Here is a 17,468-nt window from a genome sequence, read left to right on the forward strand (position 1 = left end):
AGTAGTTGTTGTTTTTTTATAGAGTAAATATATTCGATCACTTAGAAATCAAAAGAGTAGCTGCTTTATAGATTAAACTGATTCTATAATTGGTAGATTTACATGAAATTATTTTATCTGAATAATGACTTTAATAATTAGATACCTTACAGCAGAATTTATTTTTGTTTGCATCATTGAACCAGTTTTCTTGTTTATGACTATGAAGCTGCTTTAAAATGGTCTGTATTGGTTGTTTAGTTCAGTGTTGATTCCTTTCAACTGTTTTGATTATGCAAAAGCACCATTATTACATAATTAAAATAGTTTTGAAAAACGTGTTTGCTTTTGCAAGAAATGCATAAAGTTTAGCATGTTCTGTGTGTAAAGTCTAGAGAAAAGTAGCCATAGAAATTGTATGCCGTAAATTGATTAATAACTAATATTTTGTGTCCGGCTGAAGATTCACAGGAAGTGCACAACGCCTGTCTCTTACATAAATAACCTGCAGTCTAGTTTTGTTCATTAAAGTGAAGGTTTGTGTCTCTGTACGCTTGACCTCACAGGACGGTGGTGATGCCGATCGCGAGTGAGTTTGCTCCAGATCTGGTGCTGGTGTCGGCAGGGTTTGATGCGGTGGAAGGACATCCTCCTCCATTGGGAGGATATAAACTCACCTCCAGATGTAAGCTCCACCTCTTTACTGTGTACTCACTTGTGTCTGGCAGTATTCGGTATTTGGATGGTTTTGTGACAGGTTTGGGTCACCTGACTAAACAGCTGATGGGGTTAGCGGGGGGTCGAGTGGTGCTGGCGCTGGAGGGAGGTCATGACCTCAGGGCAATATGTGACGCCTCCGAGGCCTGCGTCTCAGCGCTGCTGGGGATAGAGGTAAACGAGTTCCCATCATCCTTTGCGTTGTAAGTTTTCATTTACACAAGGCAACTTGTTACAGATAGATTTGTGACTTTGATTGCATGTATCTGTGTGTGTTTCGAACAGCAAGAGCTGCTTTCAGCAGACGTCCTGAAGCAGAGACCCAATGAAAACGCTGTGCGCTCCATAGAGAAAGTCCTAGAAAATCACAGTAAGTCATTCAGATCTTCAGTTCTTAAGAATCGTTTTCTCCAGTCAAATATTTTTCCAGGTTCATTATGTCTCATAGTGGACATCTACTGGGCAAAACGAACATTAAAATACAGTTTGACTGTTAGTGCTAGTGTGATAGAATCACTTACTGACCTCTTCTCTGTGGGAATATTTATTTTATGTACAGACCCCATTATCCAGAATGGTTTGTGTTGCAGTTGAGATATTCTGTACATGTGCTCAACCCTGGGAATCGAAGCCATGATCGACGCCATGCTGAACTCTCTGAATTTAGCTTGTTTCACAAACTGAAGGACGATGTCGTCGAGCTGAACTGATGCTAGAAGGGTCCTGTGGAGCTGATTGTGTGTCCTGTTCTCTGTGTTCAGGTCAGTACTGGAGCTGTGTCCAGCAGGTCGTGTACGGCGCAGGTTTGTCTTTGCTGGAAGCTCAGAGGGGTGACTCTGAGGAGAGTGAAACGGTGACCGCAATGGCATCTTTATCTGTCGCAGCATTGGAGAAAAGGTGCATCTGCTTTCCCTTCTTTCTATGCTCATCTTTCCTCTGGTTCTGTTGTGTGACCGGCTTTGCTGTGTTTCTGTTTAGGACGGAGGATGAGCCCATGGAAGAGGAGCCGCCGATGTAGGGGACGAGAGTTTTCCCAGAGCTCTGAGCTCTTCTGGGACTCTGCATCTGTTTGACTTGGTCTCATCTGACAGTGATCCTCGCTGAGCAGAGAGAGACGTCAGGGTGAAGGCTAACTCACCATGTTAGCGCTGTAGCCCCAACGCAACACGCTCGAGCTGAAGTCACTTGAGATGTTTGTTTTTGGAGATTTCTGTCCCATTGGCTCGATGTGCACACACCTCGTTGCAGACGTCAGCCAGGAGGTCGTTCTGACAGAGGGATGGATGGAAAGTCGGGTTCAGACAAATCCTCCATAGGCTCCAGGAGCCCTGTTTAGTACTTACACCTTCAGCACCTCAGCGTTTGACTCACCAGTGCCACTTTACAGACGTTTCTCAGAGAGGGAGTGCCTTGAAGACCATTTGAACTATGAATGAATTCTGAGGAACTTTGCCTTAATTCAGGAATGTCCCATAATTCCAGTGGGTCGACTGATTAGGAAGAGAAAACCTTTTCAGCATGTTTACTTGGACAGCATTTGCGCTTTAGTCCTAAACACACATTGTATAGCGATGACTGACTTTTCTTTGGTTTGTTTTTTTGCAGAAACTGTCTGAAGCTCCAGTGAAGTGTAACAGTGGCTCCACATCACACAGTGGAGCTTCACACAGCAGCTGAAGGCAGGACTTGGTTACAGAGTGGGTTATTGACTGCATGCGCATTACAGGACAAAACTACACGACTGAACCGGAGATCAGAAGGTATGACCAAAGCATGAGTTGCATCTTGTGTTGTACCTTCCTCTAACCACGGCGGATGTGAATGGGTTGGCCTTTGGGTGAGGAAAAGAACCAGACAAGAGACGACAGTGTACCAAATCAGCTCGTGTTCTTCTTAAGCCAAACGGACCTTGTAAAAAGGAAGTTACAATGTTAATGTTAATGCTAATGTTGGAAACCCCTAAGCATGAAGTGGGATCAGTACCTATAAGATCAATATAAATATGCATGTGAAATCTTCATTTTATTTTCCTTCGCTAACAAACCTAGAGCCTCATCTCCCAACACAACAGCTTCACCTCTAAAAGAATACAGTTAGTTTGTCTTACTTGGCAACTCTTGACAACTGTTAAAATGCTCAGACTTTGGTTGTTATTGATTATTTTTGAGGTTTTAGTAATTAACTAGTCAATTCCTGTTTTGTACAGTTTTACTTCATTCCTTGACCTGAAATTCCAGATATTTGCACGTTTCGCTTGACTGCTTATTTCTATTATTAATTGTGCTAATGGTTTGAGTTATTTGCGTTACATTTGGTACCTTGTGCTTTAAACGAGTGCTTTATGATGTTCTTGGGTTTTCAACCATTCAATCATGATGACTGATTGTGTTCTTCCATGTTTTGTTCATATTAGACTTGTGTATGAAAGGAAACCTAATTTTTTTTGTGACAGTTTAGGAGTATATAACAATCAGTTCTGTCAGGAACTAACCTGCTAAACACACTTGATTGATGCTCAGTGATGTTCAGTTTTATTAATTTTTCTTTTGAGAACGTGCTACATGCTGATTTTAGAGAGAAACCGTATGTCTATGACAGTAATAAAAATAAATAAATAAACATTAATCCAAAGCATTTTAAAGCGTTTTCAAAGCGTTTCTCTCTGCATAAAACAAACAAACAAACAAATCTTTAGTACGCATGGTTCGTTTAATGATCATTTATTCACACACTTCACTAAATGCTAAAACTTTGTCAGTTTTGAATAAAGTTGTAGATTGAGAAGCAAAGGGATTCATGGTTCATCACCTGCAACACAAACAGGTGTTAACCTTCATTAACATCATTTACATTACAATAACCTTCAAATGAAATACAGCTGGGACAATGTTCACAAATTGTGTTGCTTTAGCTGATTTTGTATTAAATTGATTTGTAATTATATATATATATATATATATATTTAATTATATATAATATAACATATAATTATTTGTCTATTGACTTCATTTATTTTTTACTGTGCTTATTTAGAGGTCCTTGATTTACTGACTGAAACTCAGTCTGATTCATGAGCTCAGGTTTCTTCATCTTTAAGGATTCTTAGGTCTTGCTCTTGTATGTTGTGTTGATATACGAGTGTTGATTTGTCTGGTCAGACACCGGTGTTAGAAACACTTCCCAGACGACGCTGGTGCAGGACATGACAGAAATCCTGTTCTTCTGGGAACATGTAGAAGGGAACAGTGTGGACTGACCATCCTAACTTTTAAAGATGTGTTTTGATAAAGCTTATGAAAGTTTGTTTGCAATAATCATTTGATTTTGTCATATATGATTAAGAAGAGGTAATGAAGGATCCTTAGATTCTCACGTGCAAGTTGTGTGTGTTGTTTTTATTTGTATGTTTTTTTTCTTATTTATAATAATTTTTTCACAATCATTTTTATAATAATTAGTCATTCATATGATAACATTTATTATTATCATATTTAATTATGGGTTAGGGTATATTAATTTTATTTTTTATTGTTTATTCATTTACTATGTTTGTTCATTTATTATGTTTCTGTATAATTTTCCCTAGCTTATGCATTTTCATTGTTGTTCAATCTCATTCTTGTAGGGTTTCATGAACTGTTTTGTCTGTATAAACAGAGACAGATAAGAGGGAATGTTTATGGAAACCCAAGGTTTTGGGATGTTACTGTGAAGCAGTTTTGGTATAACAGTACATGTTGAATTTGTGCTGGTTAGACAAAGTTTGAACATTGAGACACCCAAATAAGATTGTTCAATAAACTCTTTTTACGGTCATCACTTCTTCTCCTGCTTCTGCTCTTCTCTGTCAACTTCTTGACTCACAGAACACTGTTAAACACTCGTTTGGGTCTAAACCTCTGTGCGGAGTAGTTGTTCTGTTACTGAACAAACTGATATTTTCTGACGGGATCTGACGTCCAGGGCTGAATTCTTAGATCGGGTACGATTTCAGTATCCCAATTTACTCAATCTATTCTGTGCATGACCTCATTAGTCTGGTTGAGGCTGTACTATCACAGACTAAACCTGTGCCATTAAAATAAAGGTTTGACAGGCAACAGTGTACGACTCGAAGAACCACAGATACTTTAATATTCTGAGATATGAACAGTGTTTTAAAATAAAGACATTTGTTTCAACATCTCACTGAGAGATGTAAAGAGTCCCTTCTCACCAATCCTTTCCATCCCCTTCCTCTCACCCATCGTCCTTCACTCAGAAGGGTCAATAGAATTATATAGAGTTAGGTTAGGGTTCTACATGAATGCAGGTGATATTCACAGTCATGTTTAGTATCATTTGAATTGTCTCTGGGCAACTCTACAATGGCCTCAATGTTACTTCAGATCCTAAGAGTTTAGAGAATTTGCTTACTGTAGAGATTGTTTAACTAAAGAGGATAACCAAATGTTTACAGAAATTATTCTATAAATGATTATAATTGGCATTTTAACCTAAATTCAAGGTAATAAAATGGAGTCAGATTAGAATTTAACAAATTACTTTGCAGGAAACCTTCAGCTACCATTGGACGTCTTCGTTGGGTGAACCTCACACCAGGAATGTTGGAAAGTTTAGACTCACAGCCTAATCATCCATTCCAAAGAATTTAGGATCACAACCTTTACGTCTGATTTCAGGGATGTGAAACTGCTTCGAGCTGTCCCTGGTCTCCTCACTAGATCAGCTCACGCTTCCCAAACCATCCTGTCTGGTCTCTGGTGTGTCCAGGACTCATTCTCTCACCTGGGACCTCATTTAAAAATGTTGCACAAAAACCTTGTGATCTTAAGATCATCTCTTTAATATGCGTATGGGTTATTCATAAAATGTATGTATGTACAGAAAATGCATGTATGAGTCTCTTTTCAGATGTAAAATCTATGAATCGCAATTAACTTGCATGCAAATTAATGGTTTCAGCTCTCTGCTCCTAATTATTGTAATTAACACGTAAAAGATCACCAGTCAACATCCAAATACTTTCATTTAGAACAGCGAGCTGCGAAAACAGCTTACATTTCCAAAAACCTGCAGAACTCGAGAAAGAAAAAGAGTGTACAGTACCTCTCTAGAATTAGAGCCAGGACACTGCTGCTGAAGAGTGCTTTGTGATTGCACTCCACTTTAATGTTAAATCTCTATCTTACTATCACTCTCTGTTGTCTAAAGTGATAAAATATAAACTTAATTCCCACCATATATCCGATATCATCTATCAAACTAATTTGTCTAATCTGACCGTTTTGATTTAAATGTTAAATCATTAGTGCAGAGCGCCTACAGCACATTAGCATTCTTTATCCAGACAGCTTGACATTCACGTTTACATCCGCATTTCTATGTTTCTATTACAGGTTTTTTTTTTTTTGCCTCATTTCTGTTCTCTCACCGTTTTCCAAGAGTTCATCAAACAACAGTGGTAAGTCAGAATCATTCTTCGATCACGGTAAGTAATGGTTTCTTCTCCTGCTATTGTTGTTTCCACCGCTTGACACATGTATAGTTTATCTCTCTCAGCAGCTGGTAGCTAAATTAGGCGCTGTAACTTTAAGAGACAATGAATGCATTAAATATAGTATGTACGATTTTTTTCTCAACTTTTTACTTTCTCTTAAGACATAACTGACAGTTTTTTCGAACATACTATCCAAGACGGTATTTTCACATATTTTTATGTATATGTCAGTACAAGAGCAAAAACAGACAAATCCTGTGTTCAAGTGTTTTGAGACGCCTCCCTCTGCGTGAGCCTGAACAGCAGAACACCGCGGTGCTGAAGTGGGCTCTACACATCCTTTTCTGTTTATTTAAACTGCGATTTGTTCGTTGAGGTGCAGGAGGAACTTAAAGGAGAACTTCGCAAAGGAGAGCTCGTGTGCTGTCTGTGAGACACGGCTCTCTCTCTCGTGCGCACCGAGCACAACACGCGAATAACCAGCAACTCTATTAGGCTTTTCCCCGTCTTGTGTTTTAATGCTTTACAGTAATTGGAATGGTTAAATTGGCAGGTGGCAAGGCTTAATAGCACGAGAAAATTATACGCTTTCGTGACGACACGTGTTACCGGTGTAGTCTGCATTGTACTTTTTTATGGAATGAGCAGTCGGACATCAGATGACGCTCAACTTTTCCTTTAATCTCTGATAAGACACAATATTATTTTTAGTCTGTGTGAATTCACCCTTTCGTTTCTGTAACATGAATGTAGAATGCAATGCAATTAGCATGTGCTTAGGGTTCACATCGGACAGAAAAGTGCTCAAACTACGAAATACGAAAATAATCAAATATACATGAATAATAATGTCCCATATATGATATACTTGACATATTTAAATACAAAAGTATTTAAAAATAAAAAGATGTAATTGGATTCATTAGAGCTCATTAGAAACCCACCTCTCCCATGCAGATGTAACCGGTACAGAACGTGTTTTGTTAAAACATATGTATTGTTATAATTCTCACAAAATTGTTTTTCCACATGCACCTGAAATGATGCCTAAGTGTGTTGAGTTCGTTTCCCCTTTAATTGCTGTGATGTCATCATGAGCCTACATAATTTCCCGTTATGTCCCCTCCTCTTCCTCTTGGCATTGTAATTGCATGGAAGAGGTGGGTTATTTTTGGCTCCTGCTAATCCTTATTAATCTTTATTTTAATTGTTGCTTTTATTTCTATATCTTCATTGCAAATTATGTGTATTATGTTATTTTACTTACCTGTGTGGTTATTTTTGTCATTTTGCCCAATTTAAGTTATATTTGTGTCTTTGGCCTAATAAGTGGAGATGAAAAGCACATGGTAATTAAATCTACGTCACATTTGTTTTATAGAGCAAGATAAGGGTGATTGTACTCAGAGGCTGTTTTTATTTGTTTTACATCAGATCTCGGAGTAAAACCCAGTGGAACCGTCGCCTTTTGTCCCGTGTCTGTTTTCACAACGCAGAGAAAAGTGATTTTATAACTGGTGTCGCGAGCCACCGGTTACACGTGGTGCCGTGATCCTTCGGATTTCGCATGATCGTCTGATTACCGATCGCCGAAGTTGCTGCTTCAACAGACTACAGTGTGCCATGAAAGATCGCTGGATGTGAGAGTGTTTCGCCGTTCGCGGAGGCCGCAGTTCATTTCATCTCGTCCGATCTCATCATCAGGGTTCTATCTTCTGTTGCTCATATCACAGACGGTAAAGGTTGAACGGTTGCCCTTTTATGAAGTATGATGAAAAACTGTTTTGACGTTTAGTAATAACGTGTTGAACTTTTGTTTTTTTTGCACTGCTGCACTCTCATCACTGACGGGATATTTTTGTGATCGCATTTTTTTATTTCTCCTCGTGCAACGCTGTACTGAACTGTTCTTTGCGTTGCTGAAAGCTGAAGGACAGTGTTTTTGTGATCGTCATAACATAATTTTTTTTATTTTTTTATTTTTTTCCTCCCTGAAACTAACATTGGACTGTTTTGAGAGTCTAAATGAATATTTCTGCAAACTACATTTATCTGCATATTAGTTAAGTGATTTCAGTGTTTGTTTTTGTTTTTTTTTCCCTTCTCATTTTTCTTTTTGAAACTGTTATTGCATTTATTTATTTTTTTCCCTATTCGAACTGAGTCATGTTTGAGGACACTGTCAGTCAGGATAATTTTAGCCCTGTACAAAGACCTAGTGCCATGTTACCAGTAGGCAGGGGTAGTGGGGCTGTACTTAATCGTCCTGACAATATGTATGGAGTTTCTCCTCAATGTTTTGGGAGAGGGAGGACATTCTTGACTGCAGATATTGACCATGTACATGCATCTGATTCAGCTATTGGTACCTCAGGGAGCCCAGCTGCTTGCTCTACCCCTTTTGCACGCCCTAACACTGATCGTGCAGTTACCTCTGAGTCTTTGGGGAGTATTATTTCTGATTTGGCACAGAAAATTGGTGAAAGCATTTCAGCCAGTCTCAACTTAACGCAACAGCCCAGCCCAGTGCAATCTAAGTCAAATGTACAGCATTCAGGTGAATGTTTTGATGCTTCTAATTTGAAAGTCATTGTCCAACATGATGTTGCGCCTCCACCGTTCTTTAGAGGTGATCAAAGTGATTCATTTACTGTACATGAATGGGAAGATTTGATGTACAGTTATTTGAACAGAAAGATATGCACTGATGAAACTGCCTCTGATCTCATTTTGAGCAGGTTAGCTGGAAAAGCGAGAGATGTAGTCAAAGTGTCCTTGCGCAGCTTCCCTGGGCCGACTGCTGCAGTGCTCCCCACCACCGTGTTCGATATACTGAAGCGCAATTTCAGTGAGTTGATGTATTCAAATATGCCTATGTCTGACTTTTATAACACCCTGCCTAGGGCGGATGAGAGCCCAATGGACTACTGGATACGGCTCAATAAGGCGATTGATGTGGCTGATGAGTGTTTGCGTAGACGGAACAAGTGTGTTGAGGACCCTGCTACTGAAGCTGTTATGATGTTTATCTCACACTGTCCAGATCCTGGCCTTGCTTTGTCTTTTCAGTTCAAGCCTGCTGAACAGTGGAGTGCTGCTGAAGTTCAAGAGCGACTGGATAGTCATCGCAGGACTCTGAAGAGAGCTTTTGCTAGAACTTCACGCTCCTTGCCTGTATCTGCTTGCCATCAGAACACCGTACTGGCCCCTGTGACTGTCGGTGGCCAGTCCGTGCTGAACGGTATGCTAGATTCTGGCAGCATGGCTTGCACACTGAGTATGGAAAGTGAATCCAAGTTGCGTGCCGATGGAGTTCTCCCTCAACCCTCAGTGATTCCTGGTAATGTGGTCCTGGTGGGCTGCGGTGGTCTGACTACTCAGCCTAAGTGCACATATGACCTGGAAATCGAAGTCTACGGGTTCAAGTTTATCGTACCAACCTTAGTAGTGCCTGGACAGAAGGATGAGTTCATTATCGGCAGTAATGTAATCAAATGTGTGCTTCAGAAGATGAAAGCCGAAAAGAGATACTGGGAACTAATTTCCTGCCAAAACAGCAACCCTGAGTGTGAAGAATTTCTTGAGCTCTTGAGCGGTGTTTCTCGTTGGTCTGGTCCCCAACCGCCCGCTAAGCTCGGCACAGTTAGGCTTCGTCAGGCCGTTACCTTGCTTCCCAGGTGTGAGCACCTTGTCTGGGGAAAACTACCTGCAAACACTAATGTCTCCACAGGAAGCTCCGTCATCGTCGAGCCCACTACGTCACGTTCAGCGCCACGTCATGTTCTTGTTGGACGTGTGGTGACTCCTATGTGGGGTGATCGATGGGTGCCGATGAAGATCTTAAATCCCACCCAGTCTCCAATAACTCTTCGACGTAATGCTAAGCTGGCTGATGTGTCTCCTTGTTTGGCAGTGGAGGATGTTACAGTTTCACAAGATGTGTGCAGACCTCAAGTTCCTGATGCAGCTTTCCCCAAGCCTATTCCAACTGTTGATCCAGTGCAGTTACTGCATGAGTATGGTTTGGAGGGCATTGATATCGAAGGGTGTGAGGTCTTAAAGTCATGGAAGGAGAAGTTGGCAAGTCTTATCGTGTCCTATCGTGATGTTTTCTCCAGGGACAGACTCGATTGTGGAGAGGTGAAGGACTTTGTACACAGAATTCATCTGAGCGATGAGCGTCCATTTCGTCTGCCATATCGCCGAACCCCTCCTGCCCACTACCAGAAGTTGAGAGAGGTACTTTCTGAAATGGAAGAGAAAGGCATCATTAGCAAATCCGTCAGCGAGTATGCATCTCCTTTGGTAATGGTATGGAAGAAGGATGGATCTCTCAGAGTCTGTACGGACTTTCGCTGGCTTAATGCAAAGACCATTAAGGATGCTCATCCTTTGCTTCATCAGGCAGACTTGCGCTAGGAGGCAATCTTTTCTTCAGCTCTGTTGATTTGACGTCAGGATTTTACAACGTCCCGCTCCATGTTTCTGATCGTCATTACACCGCATTTACAACACCAATGGGCTTGTACGAATACAACCGTCTTCCCCAAGGCCTGTGTAACAGCCCAGCATCATTTATGCGCATGATGCTCAGTGTGTTCGGAGATCTAAATTTTTCCAGCCTCCTTTGCTATCTAGATGATTTGTTGGTTTTCGCCCGCTCTGAAGAGGAGGCTTTGAAACGCTTAGAAGTAGTGTTTTCACGGTTGAGAGCTAGTAATTTGAAGTTGGCTCCGAAAAAGTGTCACTTTCTCAGGCGCTCCATCAAATTTCTGGGCCATGTGATCAGCGGATCTGGAGTTTCCGTGGATGAAGACAAGGTAGCAGTCATTTCAGCCTTTCAAAAGAATGATCTGATGAAGGAAGATAATGTCACACCTTCGCCTAAGAAACTACGATCATTTCTGGGCATGGTTCTATACTACCAGAGCTTCATCCCTGGCTGTACACGTGTCGCAAAGCCATTGTTCAATTTGACGGCCGGTCAAAAACGTTTGACGAAAGGCACAAGTAGCCGTAATCGATCTGGCACTTATCGGGAGTTGTCTCCCCAGGACTGGACTCCTGATTGTGATGTTGCCTTCGAAGAGTTAAAGAGAGCCCTTGTCGAGAGCGTGGTCCTGGCACACCCTGACTTTGAGCGTCCATTTATTCTTTGCACTGATGCATCGTTGGACGGTTTAGGGGCAGTACTTTCTCAAGTTCCCAGTGGTGAGGACAAAGCACGTCCCATAGCTTTCGCCAGCAAGTCTTTGAGCCGCAGCCAAGCCAATTACCCTGCACACAGACTAGAATTCTTGGCCCTCAAGTGGGCAGTGTGCGACAAGTTCAGTCACTGGCTAAGAGGTCATGAGTTTACCGTGTGGACGGACAATAATCCGCTCACGTACATCTTGACAAAACCTAAATTAGATGCTTGTGAGCAGCGCTGGGTTTCAAAACTTGCCCCGTACAACTTTAAAATAAAGTACGTTCCTGGACGATTGAATGTTGTGGCGGATGCGCTCAGTCGAGACCCATTCGTCAACCCAGTGAGTCAGCGACTTCTGTCCGAGCCTTACTCTGAACTACTGAAGTATGTACACAGTGTGGGAGATGATTCTGTGCAGAGGACATTCCATCTCACGTGCCAGCCACAGACACTTGAAACTGAACTCAATCTAAGTTCTGAGATCAACTTTTCCATGACTTCTGAGGATGTTTCATCTATCTTGTCTCTCTGTGATGATTGGGATTCAGGAGCTGCATCCAGAGCAACATCCGTGGGTGGTCATTTGACTTCTTCGATTCCCGACTGTCAAGACGTAATCCATGCCTTTTCATTGTCGGACCTGCAGTGTCAGCAGCACAAAGATGCAGTTATTTTGAGGGTGGTTTTCTATGTCCGCAGGAAGCGCAGACCTACCCGGCGTGAGCGTGCAAATGAGGATTTGCTAGTTTTGAGGATTTTGAGGCAGTGGGAAAAACTCTGTTTGCTTCATGGCATCCTGTATAGAGCTGTCAAAGATCCACTCTCTAAGCATAAAAAGTTTCAATTCGTCCTGCCTGCCTCTATGAAACAGCAAGCACTCTCTGGTGTTCATGATCTGGCCGGTCACCAAGGTCAGCCACGTACCCTGTCTTTAGCCCGCCAGAGGTTCTATTGGCCTGGGATGGAACGTGATGTGCGTGATTATGTCAAGACTTGTGCCCGTTGTGTCCTGAGTAAAACTCCGGAGCCAGCAGCAAGAGCGCCCTTGGAGAGCATCAAGACCACTGCCCCATTGGAGCTTGTCTGTATTGATTTCTGGTCTGCTGAAGATAGGCGCAATAAATCTGTGGATGTCTTGGTAATTACAGATCATTTCACCAAGTTAGCTCACGCTGTTCCTTGCTGAAACCAGTGTGCTAAAAGTGTTGCTAAGAAACTCTGGGATGGCTTCTTTTGTATCTATGGATTTCCACAGCGTATCCATTCGGACCAGGGAGCAAATTTTGAGAGTGGGCTGATAGCAGAGCTTCTTGATATTGCCGGCGTTGACAAGTCACGGACTTCACCGTACCACCCAATGGGGAATGGTGGGACTGAAAGGTTCAACAGAACATTAGGTAACATGCTGAGATCGCTTCCACCCAGATCCAAGCAAAAGTGGCCACAGTTGGTACAAACAATGACATTCATGTATAACTGCACTGCCCATGAAACTACTGGGTTTGCCCCTTTTTACCTGATGTTCGGGAGGGTGCCGAGATTGCCTGTTGACCTTATGTTTCGAAGCGTGCTTCATGATGAGTCAATCTGTGATTACAATGACTATGTTCAATCTCTTGTCAGTGATCTACAGTCTGCTATGGCGCTGGCTCAAAAGAACTCTACTGCTGAACAAAAACATCAGTCTGATCAGTACAATAAGAGAGTCAAAGGATTGCCCCTGTCAGTTGGTGATCATGTTCTCATTGCCAACAGAGGCTGTAGAGGTAAACGGAAGCTTGCCGATAAATGGGAGCCCACCATGTATTCCGTTGTTGACTCCAAACCTTCACTGCACATTTACAAGATCCGTGACAAATCTGGTCATGAGAAAGTGGTACATCGGAATCTATTGTTGCCAGTTAACTTTCTTCCTTTGCCTTCAACTGAGTTTTCTGTTGGTGAAAGTGCTAGTGGTGGTCCTTGTTCCACACCTTCTCAATCTGTATGTGATTTGGTTGAGTCAACCTTACCTGTCGCTGATGATTTGTCACATGCTGAGTCCATGTCTGTCATTTCTCACATTGCTGTTTGTGACGATGATCGTACTGCTTCTTGGGTCTCATCCCATTCTTCTCAAACTGTTTCTGAAGCACAAAATGAGTTTTCTGTTGACCTTGACACTGTATCTAGTGCCTTTTCTACTGTTCCTGACAGTTCACGTAATCCTTTGGTTGACCATAACTCTGACGATCGTTACACTACCAGGTTTGGTAGAGTACTTAGACCTGTTCATAGGCTGATTGAGTCCATGATTCAACTCGAAACCTTACTTGGTGTGGAGTCTGTATCTCCTGTTATTCATGTATAGGGTTGTGTATAGTATTATACTATCTCTGGTAATACATCTCAACCAAAGTGTAATCTTCTCTATTTTATTGTGTATACTAATCCTGTTTATGTACTTGGTATGAGTTTTTCAAAGTGTAATGGGCACTTTGTGTATGCCTGCAAAATGTGTAGAAGTTTGGCCAACTTTCTCCATATTTGTATCCCTTGTTTGGGTAACTCTCTAGGTGGAGTCTTCACTGTTTTTAAAGTGTAGACCATGTAACTCAAGTGACCAGTGTTTTATTTGTTATGCTCTTAAGAATTTTGTGTGAATTCTGGGGGGTGAGTGTAACCGGTACAGAACGTGTTTTGTTAAAACATATGTATTGTTATAATTCTCACAAAATTGTTTTTCCACATGCACCTGATATGATGCCTAAGTGTGTTGAGTTCGTTTCCCCTTTAATTGCTGTGATGTCATCATGAGCCTACATAATTTCCCGTTATGTCCCCTCCTCTTCCTCTTGGCATTGTAATTGCATGGAAGAGGTGGGTTATTTTTGGCTCCTGCTAATCCTTATTAATCTTTATTTTAATTGTTGCTTTTATTTCTATATCTTCATTGCAAATTATGTGTATTATGTTATTTTACTTACCTGTGTGGTTATTTTTGTCATTTTGCCCAATTTAAGTTATATTTGTCTCTTTGGCCTAATAAGTGGAGATGAAAAGCACATGGTAATTAAATCTACGTCACATTTGTTTTATAGAGCAAGATAAGGGTGATTGTACTCAGAGGCTGTTTTTATTTGTTTTACATCAGAGCTCGGAGTAAAACCCAGTGGAACCGTCGCCTTTTGTCCCGTGTCTGTTTTCACAACGCAGAGAAAAGTGATTTTATAACTGGTGTCGCGAGCCACCGGTTACACAGAGACAGTGCAGAAAAAAGGGAAGAGGAGGTGCCAAGACAGGAAATTAACATTGCAGTCAGAAATTTAAAAGGGAAGGTACACACACAGACAGGCATATCAGTTACACGTTTGAACATTTTTTGTGTAATTCTACATATGAACAATACTTTCTATAGCCCCTACACACGCAGCAGCGTTCTGTCAACTAGTGATGCGCGGGTCGGCTTTTTTTCCCAACCTGCGGGTCCCGCTTTTCTGAAATTATTTGGCCCGCCCCGCCCCGCAAATAAAGTAAAATTTCTTGACCCGCCCCTCGGATCGGGGACATCACGGAAGTTACGTTGCTACTTAGACATTCGTATTGTAACCTTATCAAAGAACCCAATAAAATATGAAAATAGTCCAAATATTTAATATAGGCTATAGAGAAATGTACTAGTGATGGTTTGTTCGTAAACGAATATTTTAGGTGAACGAATCGTTCTCGTTCTCATTCCCTGAAGTTTCTTCCTCCACAGCAGCGCGCGAGCTCGGCGTTATTAGCAGCGCATGCGCAGCTCGTGAACAGCTCTGTGAACTGTTTCATCCTGTCAAAGAGTTACTTAAGATGTGACGGAGCATGTGATTTGTTGAATGTTGTGGACAAATACGATATTCCCGTTTGTGAAAGAGTTGAATGAACTGATACATAGCTCGTTCGTGAATGAAATGAATGAGAGTATACCGGGTCAGTGAGCCAAGCATGTAAATCTCGACCAGCAATCAGCTATGGAGCCAAAAGAGTCTCAATAAAGATAAATGCACACACTACATTCACATATGCACACACAGGATTCATACATGCACACACATGATTCATAAATACAAACACAGGATACACAAATGCGCACAGAATTTACAAATGCACACACAAAATTTAAAAAGCACAGAAGATTCAGAAATGCACACAAAATTCAGAAATACACACACAATTCAGAAATGCAAACATTTACAAATGCACTCAAGATTCACAAATGCACAGGACAAGATTCAGAAATGTATTTCTGATGCACACACACATATATCTTGATTTACAAACTGTGGGTCTCCGGCTGCGTGAGGAAAGTGAGTCGTTCGCTGAGTCACCTTTATTTATATAGCGCTTTAAACAAAATACATTGCGTCAAAGCAACTGAACAACATTCATAAGGAAAATGTGTCAATAATGCAAAATGACAGTTAAAGGCAGTTCATCCTTGAATTCAGTGATGTCATCTCTGTTCAATTAAATAGTGTCTGTGCATTTATTTGCAATCAACTCAACGATATCGCTGTAGATGAAGTGACCCCAACTAAGCAAGCCAGAGGCGACAGCGGCAAGGAACCGAAACTCCATCGGTGACAGAGCAGCCATCAAGTCTTAGACAGTGTTCTAGGTTATTACAAGCAGAGTTTTTAGGTCCTATAATTAACACCTCTGTTTTTTCAGAATTTAGCAGTAAGAAATTACTCGTCATCCAGTTTTTTATATCGACTATGCATTCCATTCGTTTTTCAAATTGGTGTTTTTCACCGGGCCGTGAAGAAGTAACTAAACCTACCAATACTAGGGGGGTAATAATTTGGCAGGGGGTCAGAATTGGTCACAACATTGGCAAGCAGTATACAGTAATAGATTAATCCGGACAAAGGTAAGCTGCGCTGTTAGTTTAGTATGACTGACACCAATTTGTAGCAGTGAATGAAGATGTATCCTATCGATCACAAGTGCAGTATGGAGTACCTCAAGGCTCAGTACTAGGGCCGCCCGCTACTCTTCACGCTTTATATGTTACCCTTGGGAGATATCATCAGGAAACATGGTGTTAGCTTTCACTGTTATGCTGATGATCCTCAGCTCTATATTTCTTATAGGTCAGGTGAAACATACCAATTTGAAAAACTAAAAAAAGTAAGTAATTTCTTACTGCTAAATTCACAATCTGACTTTGCTGCAGCCTGGAATTGAACTACTGGTTTCGTCTGGTCAGAGGAGAACTGGCCCCCCAACTGAGCCTGGTTTCTCCCAAGGTTTTTTTCTCCATTCTGTCACCGATGGAGTTTCGGTTCCTTGCCGCTGTTGCCTCTGGCTTGCTTAGTTGGGGTCACTTCATCTACAGCGATATCATTGACTTGATTGCAAATGATTGCACAGATACTATTTAAACTGAACTGAGATGAATGATGACATCATTCAATTAATTGATGAACTGCCTTTTTTGGATTATTGAAACTATTTTCCTATCTAATGCTGTTCAATTGCTTTGCCACAATCTTTTTTGTTAAAAGCGCTATATAAATAAAGGTGACTTGACTTGACTTGACTTTGAGCAGAAGTCATATAACACATCTAGAAGTCTAATTTAACACCTTTTGTTCACATTTCATGTTTCATAAAACGGATCAAAATGTCTGAGTTATGTATTTTTACATAAAAATTTGTGTTTTGCTGACTTTCTCTGTTTATGCTCTAAATGGAGGGCCAGAAAGCCACTGACATAAAATATACCTGTTAGGAATTAGTTTTTTTTTCAGAGATGAATTATGCTAACCTTACCGTAATTCCAGATCAAATGAATAGAATTATGTGCATATTTTATGTGCCTTCAAATGTACTGAAACCTAATGAAGTCATCTGAATGCTGGACACTGATTCTCAAAACTAAGTAGCATATGAGAGCTGACCGCATTGTAAAAACTTCACAGTTCAAAATATAATTATTTTTAAATCTTAAAAAATAAGAGTATAAAAAAACAACCAAAAAAAAACAAGGATAATTTAAAGGAGAACTTGTGTTTATAATAATAGTAAATACAGTTGATTTAACCTTTAACATTTTAA

General features: G+C 40.9%; 1 protein-coding gene across 7 annotated transcripts in view; it reads left to right on the forward strand.

Moving 5' to 3' along the window:
- LOC132137533 (histone deacetylase 4-like) overlaps positions 1-2,514 on the forward strand; it is a 68,015-nt gene extending 65,501 nt beyond the window's left edge. For all 7 annotated transcript variants that reach the window (XM_059547569.1, XM_059547572.1, XM_059547568.1 and 4 more), the window contains 5 exons: positions 546-664; positions 737-870; positions 982-1,066; positions 1,458-1,593; positions 1,675-2,514. In XM_059547569.1, coding sequence (XP_059403552.1) covers positions 546-664; positions 737-870; positions 982-1,066; positions 1,458-1,593; positions 1,675-1,714 — 514 coding nt within the window. In that variant the 3' untranslated portion in view covers positions 1,715-2,514. The remainder of the gene's footprint in view (positions 1-545; positions 665-736; positions 871-981; positions 1,067-1,457; positions 1,594-1,674) is intronic.
- The last annotated feature ends 14,954 nt before the right edge of the window (positions 2,515-17,468 follow it).

This window comes from Carassius carassius, unplaced genomic scaffold (assembly GCF_963082965.1).
Source record: "Carassius carassius unplaced genomic scaffold, fCarCar2.1 SCAFFOLD_97, whole genome shotgun sequence".
NCBI classification, from domain to species: domain Eukaryota; kingdom Metazoa; phylum Chordata; class Actinopteri; order Cypriniformes; family Cyprinidae; genus Carassius; species Carassius carassius.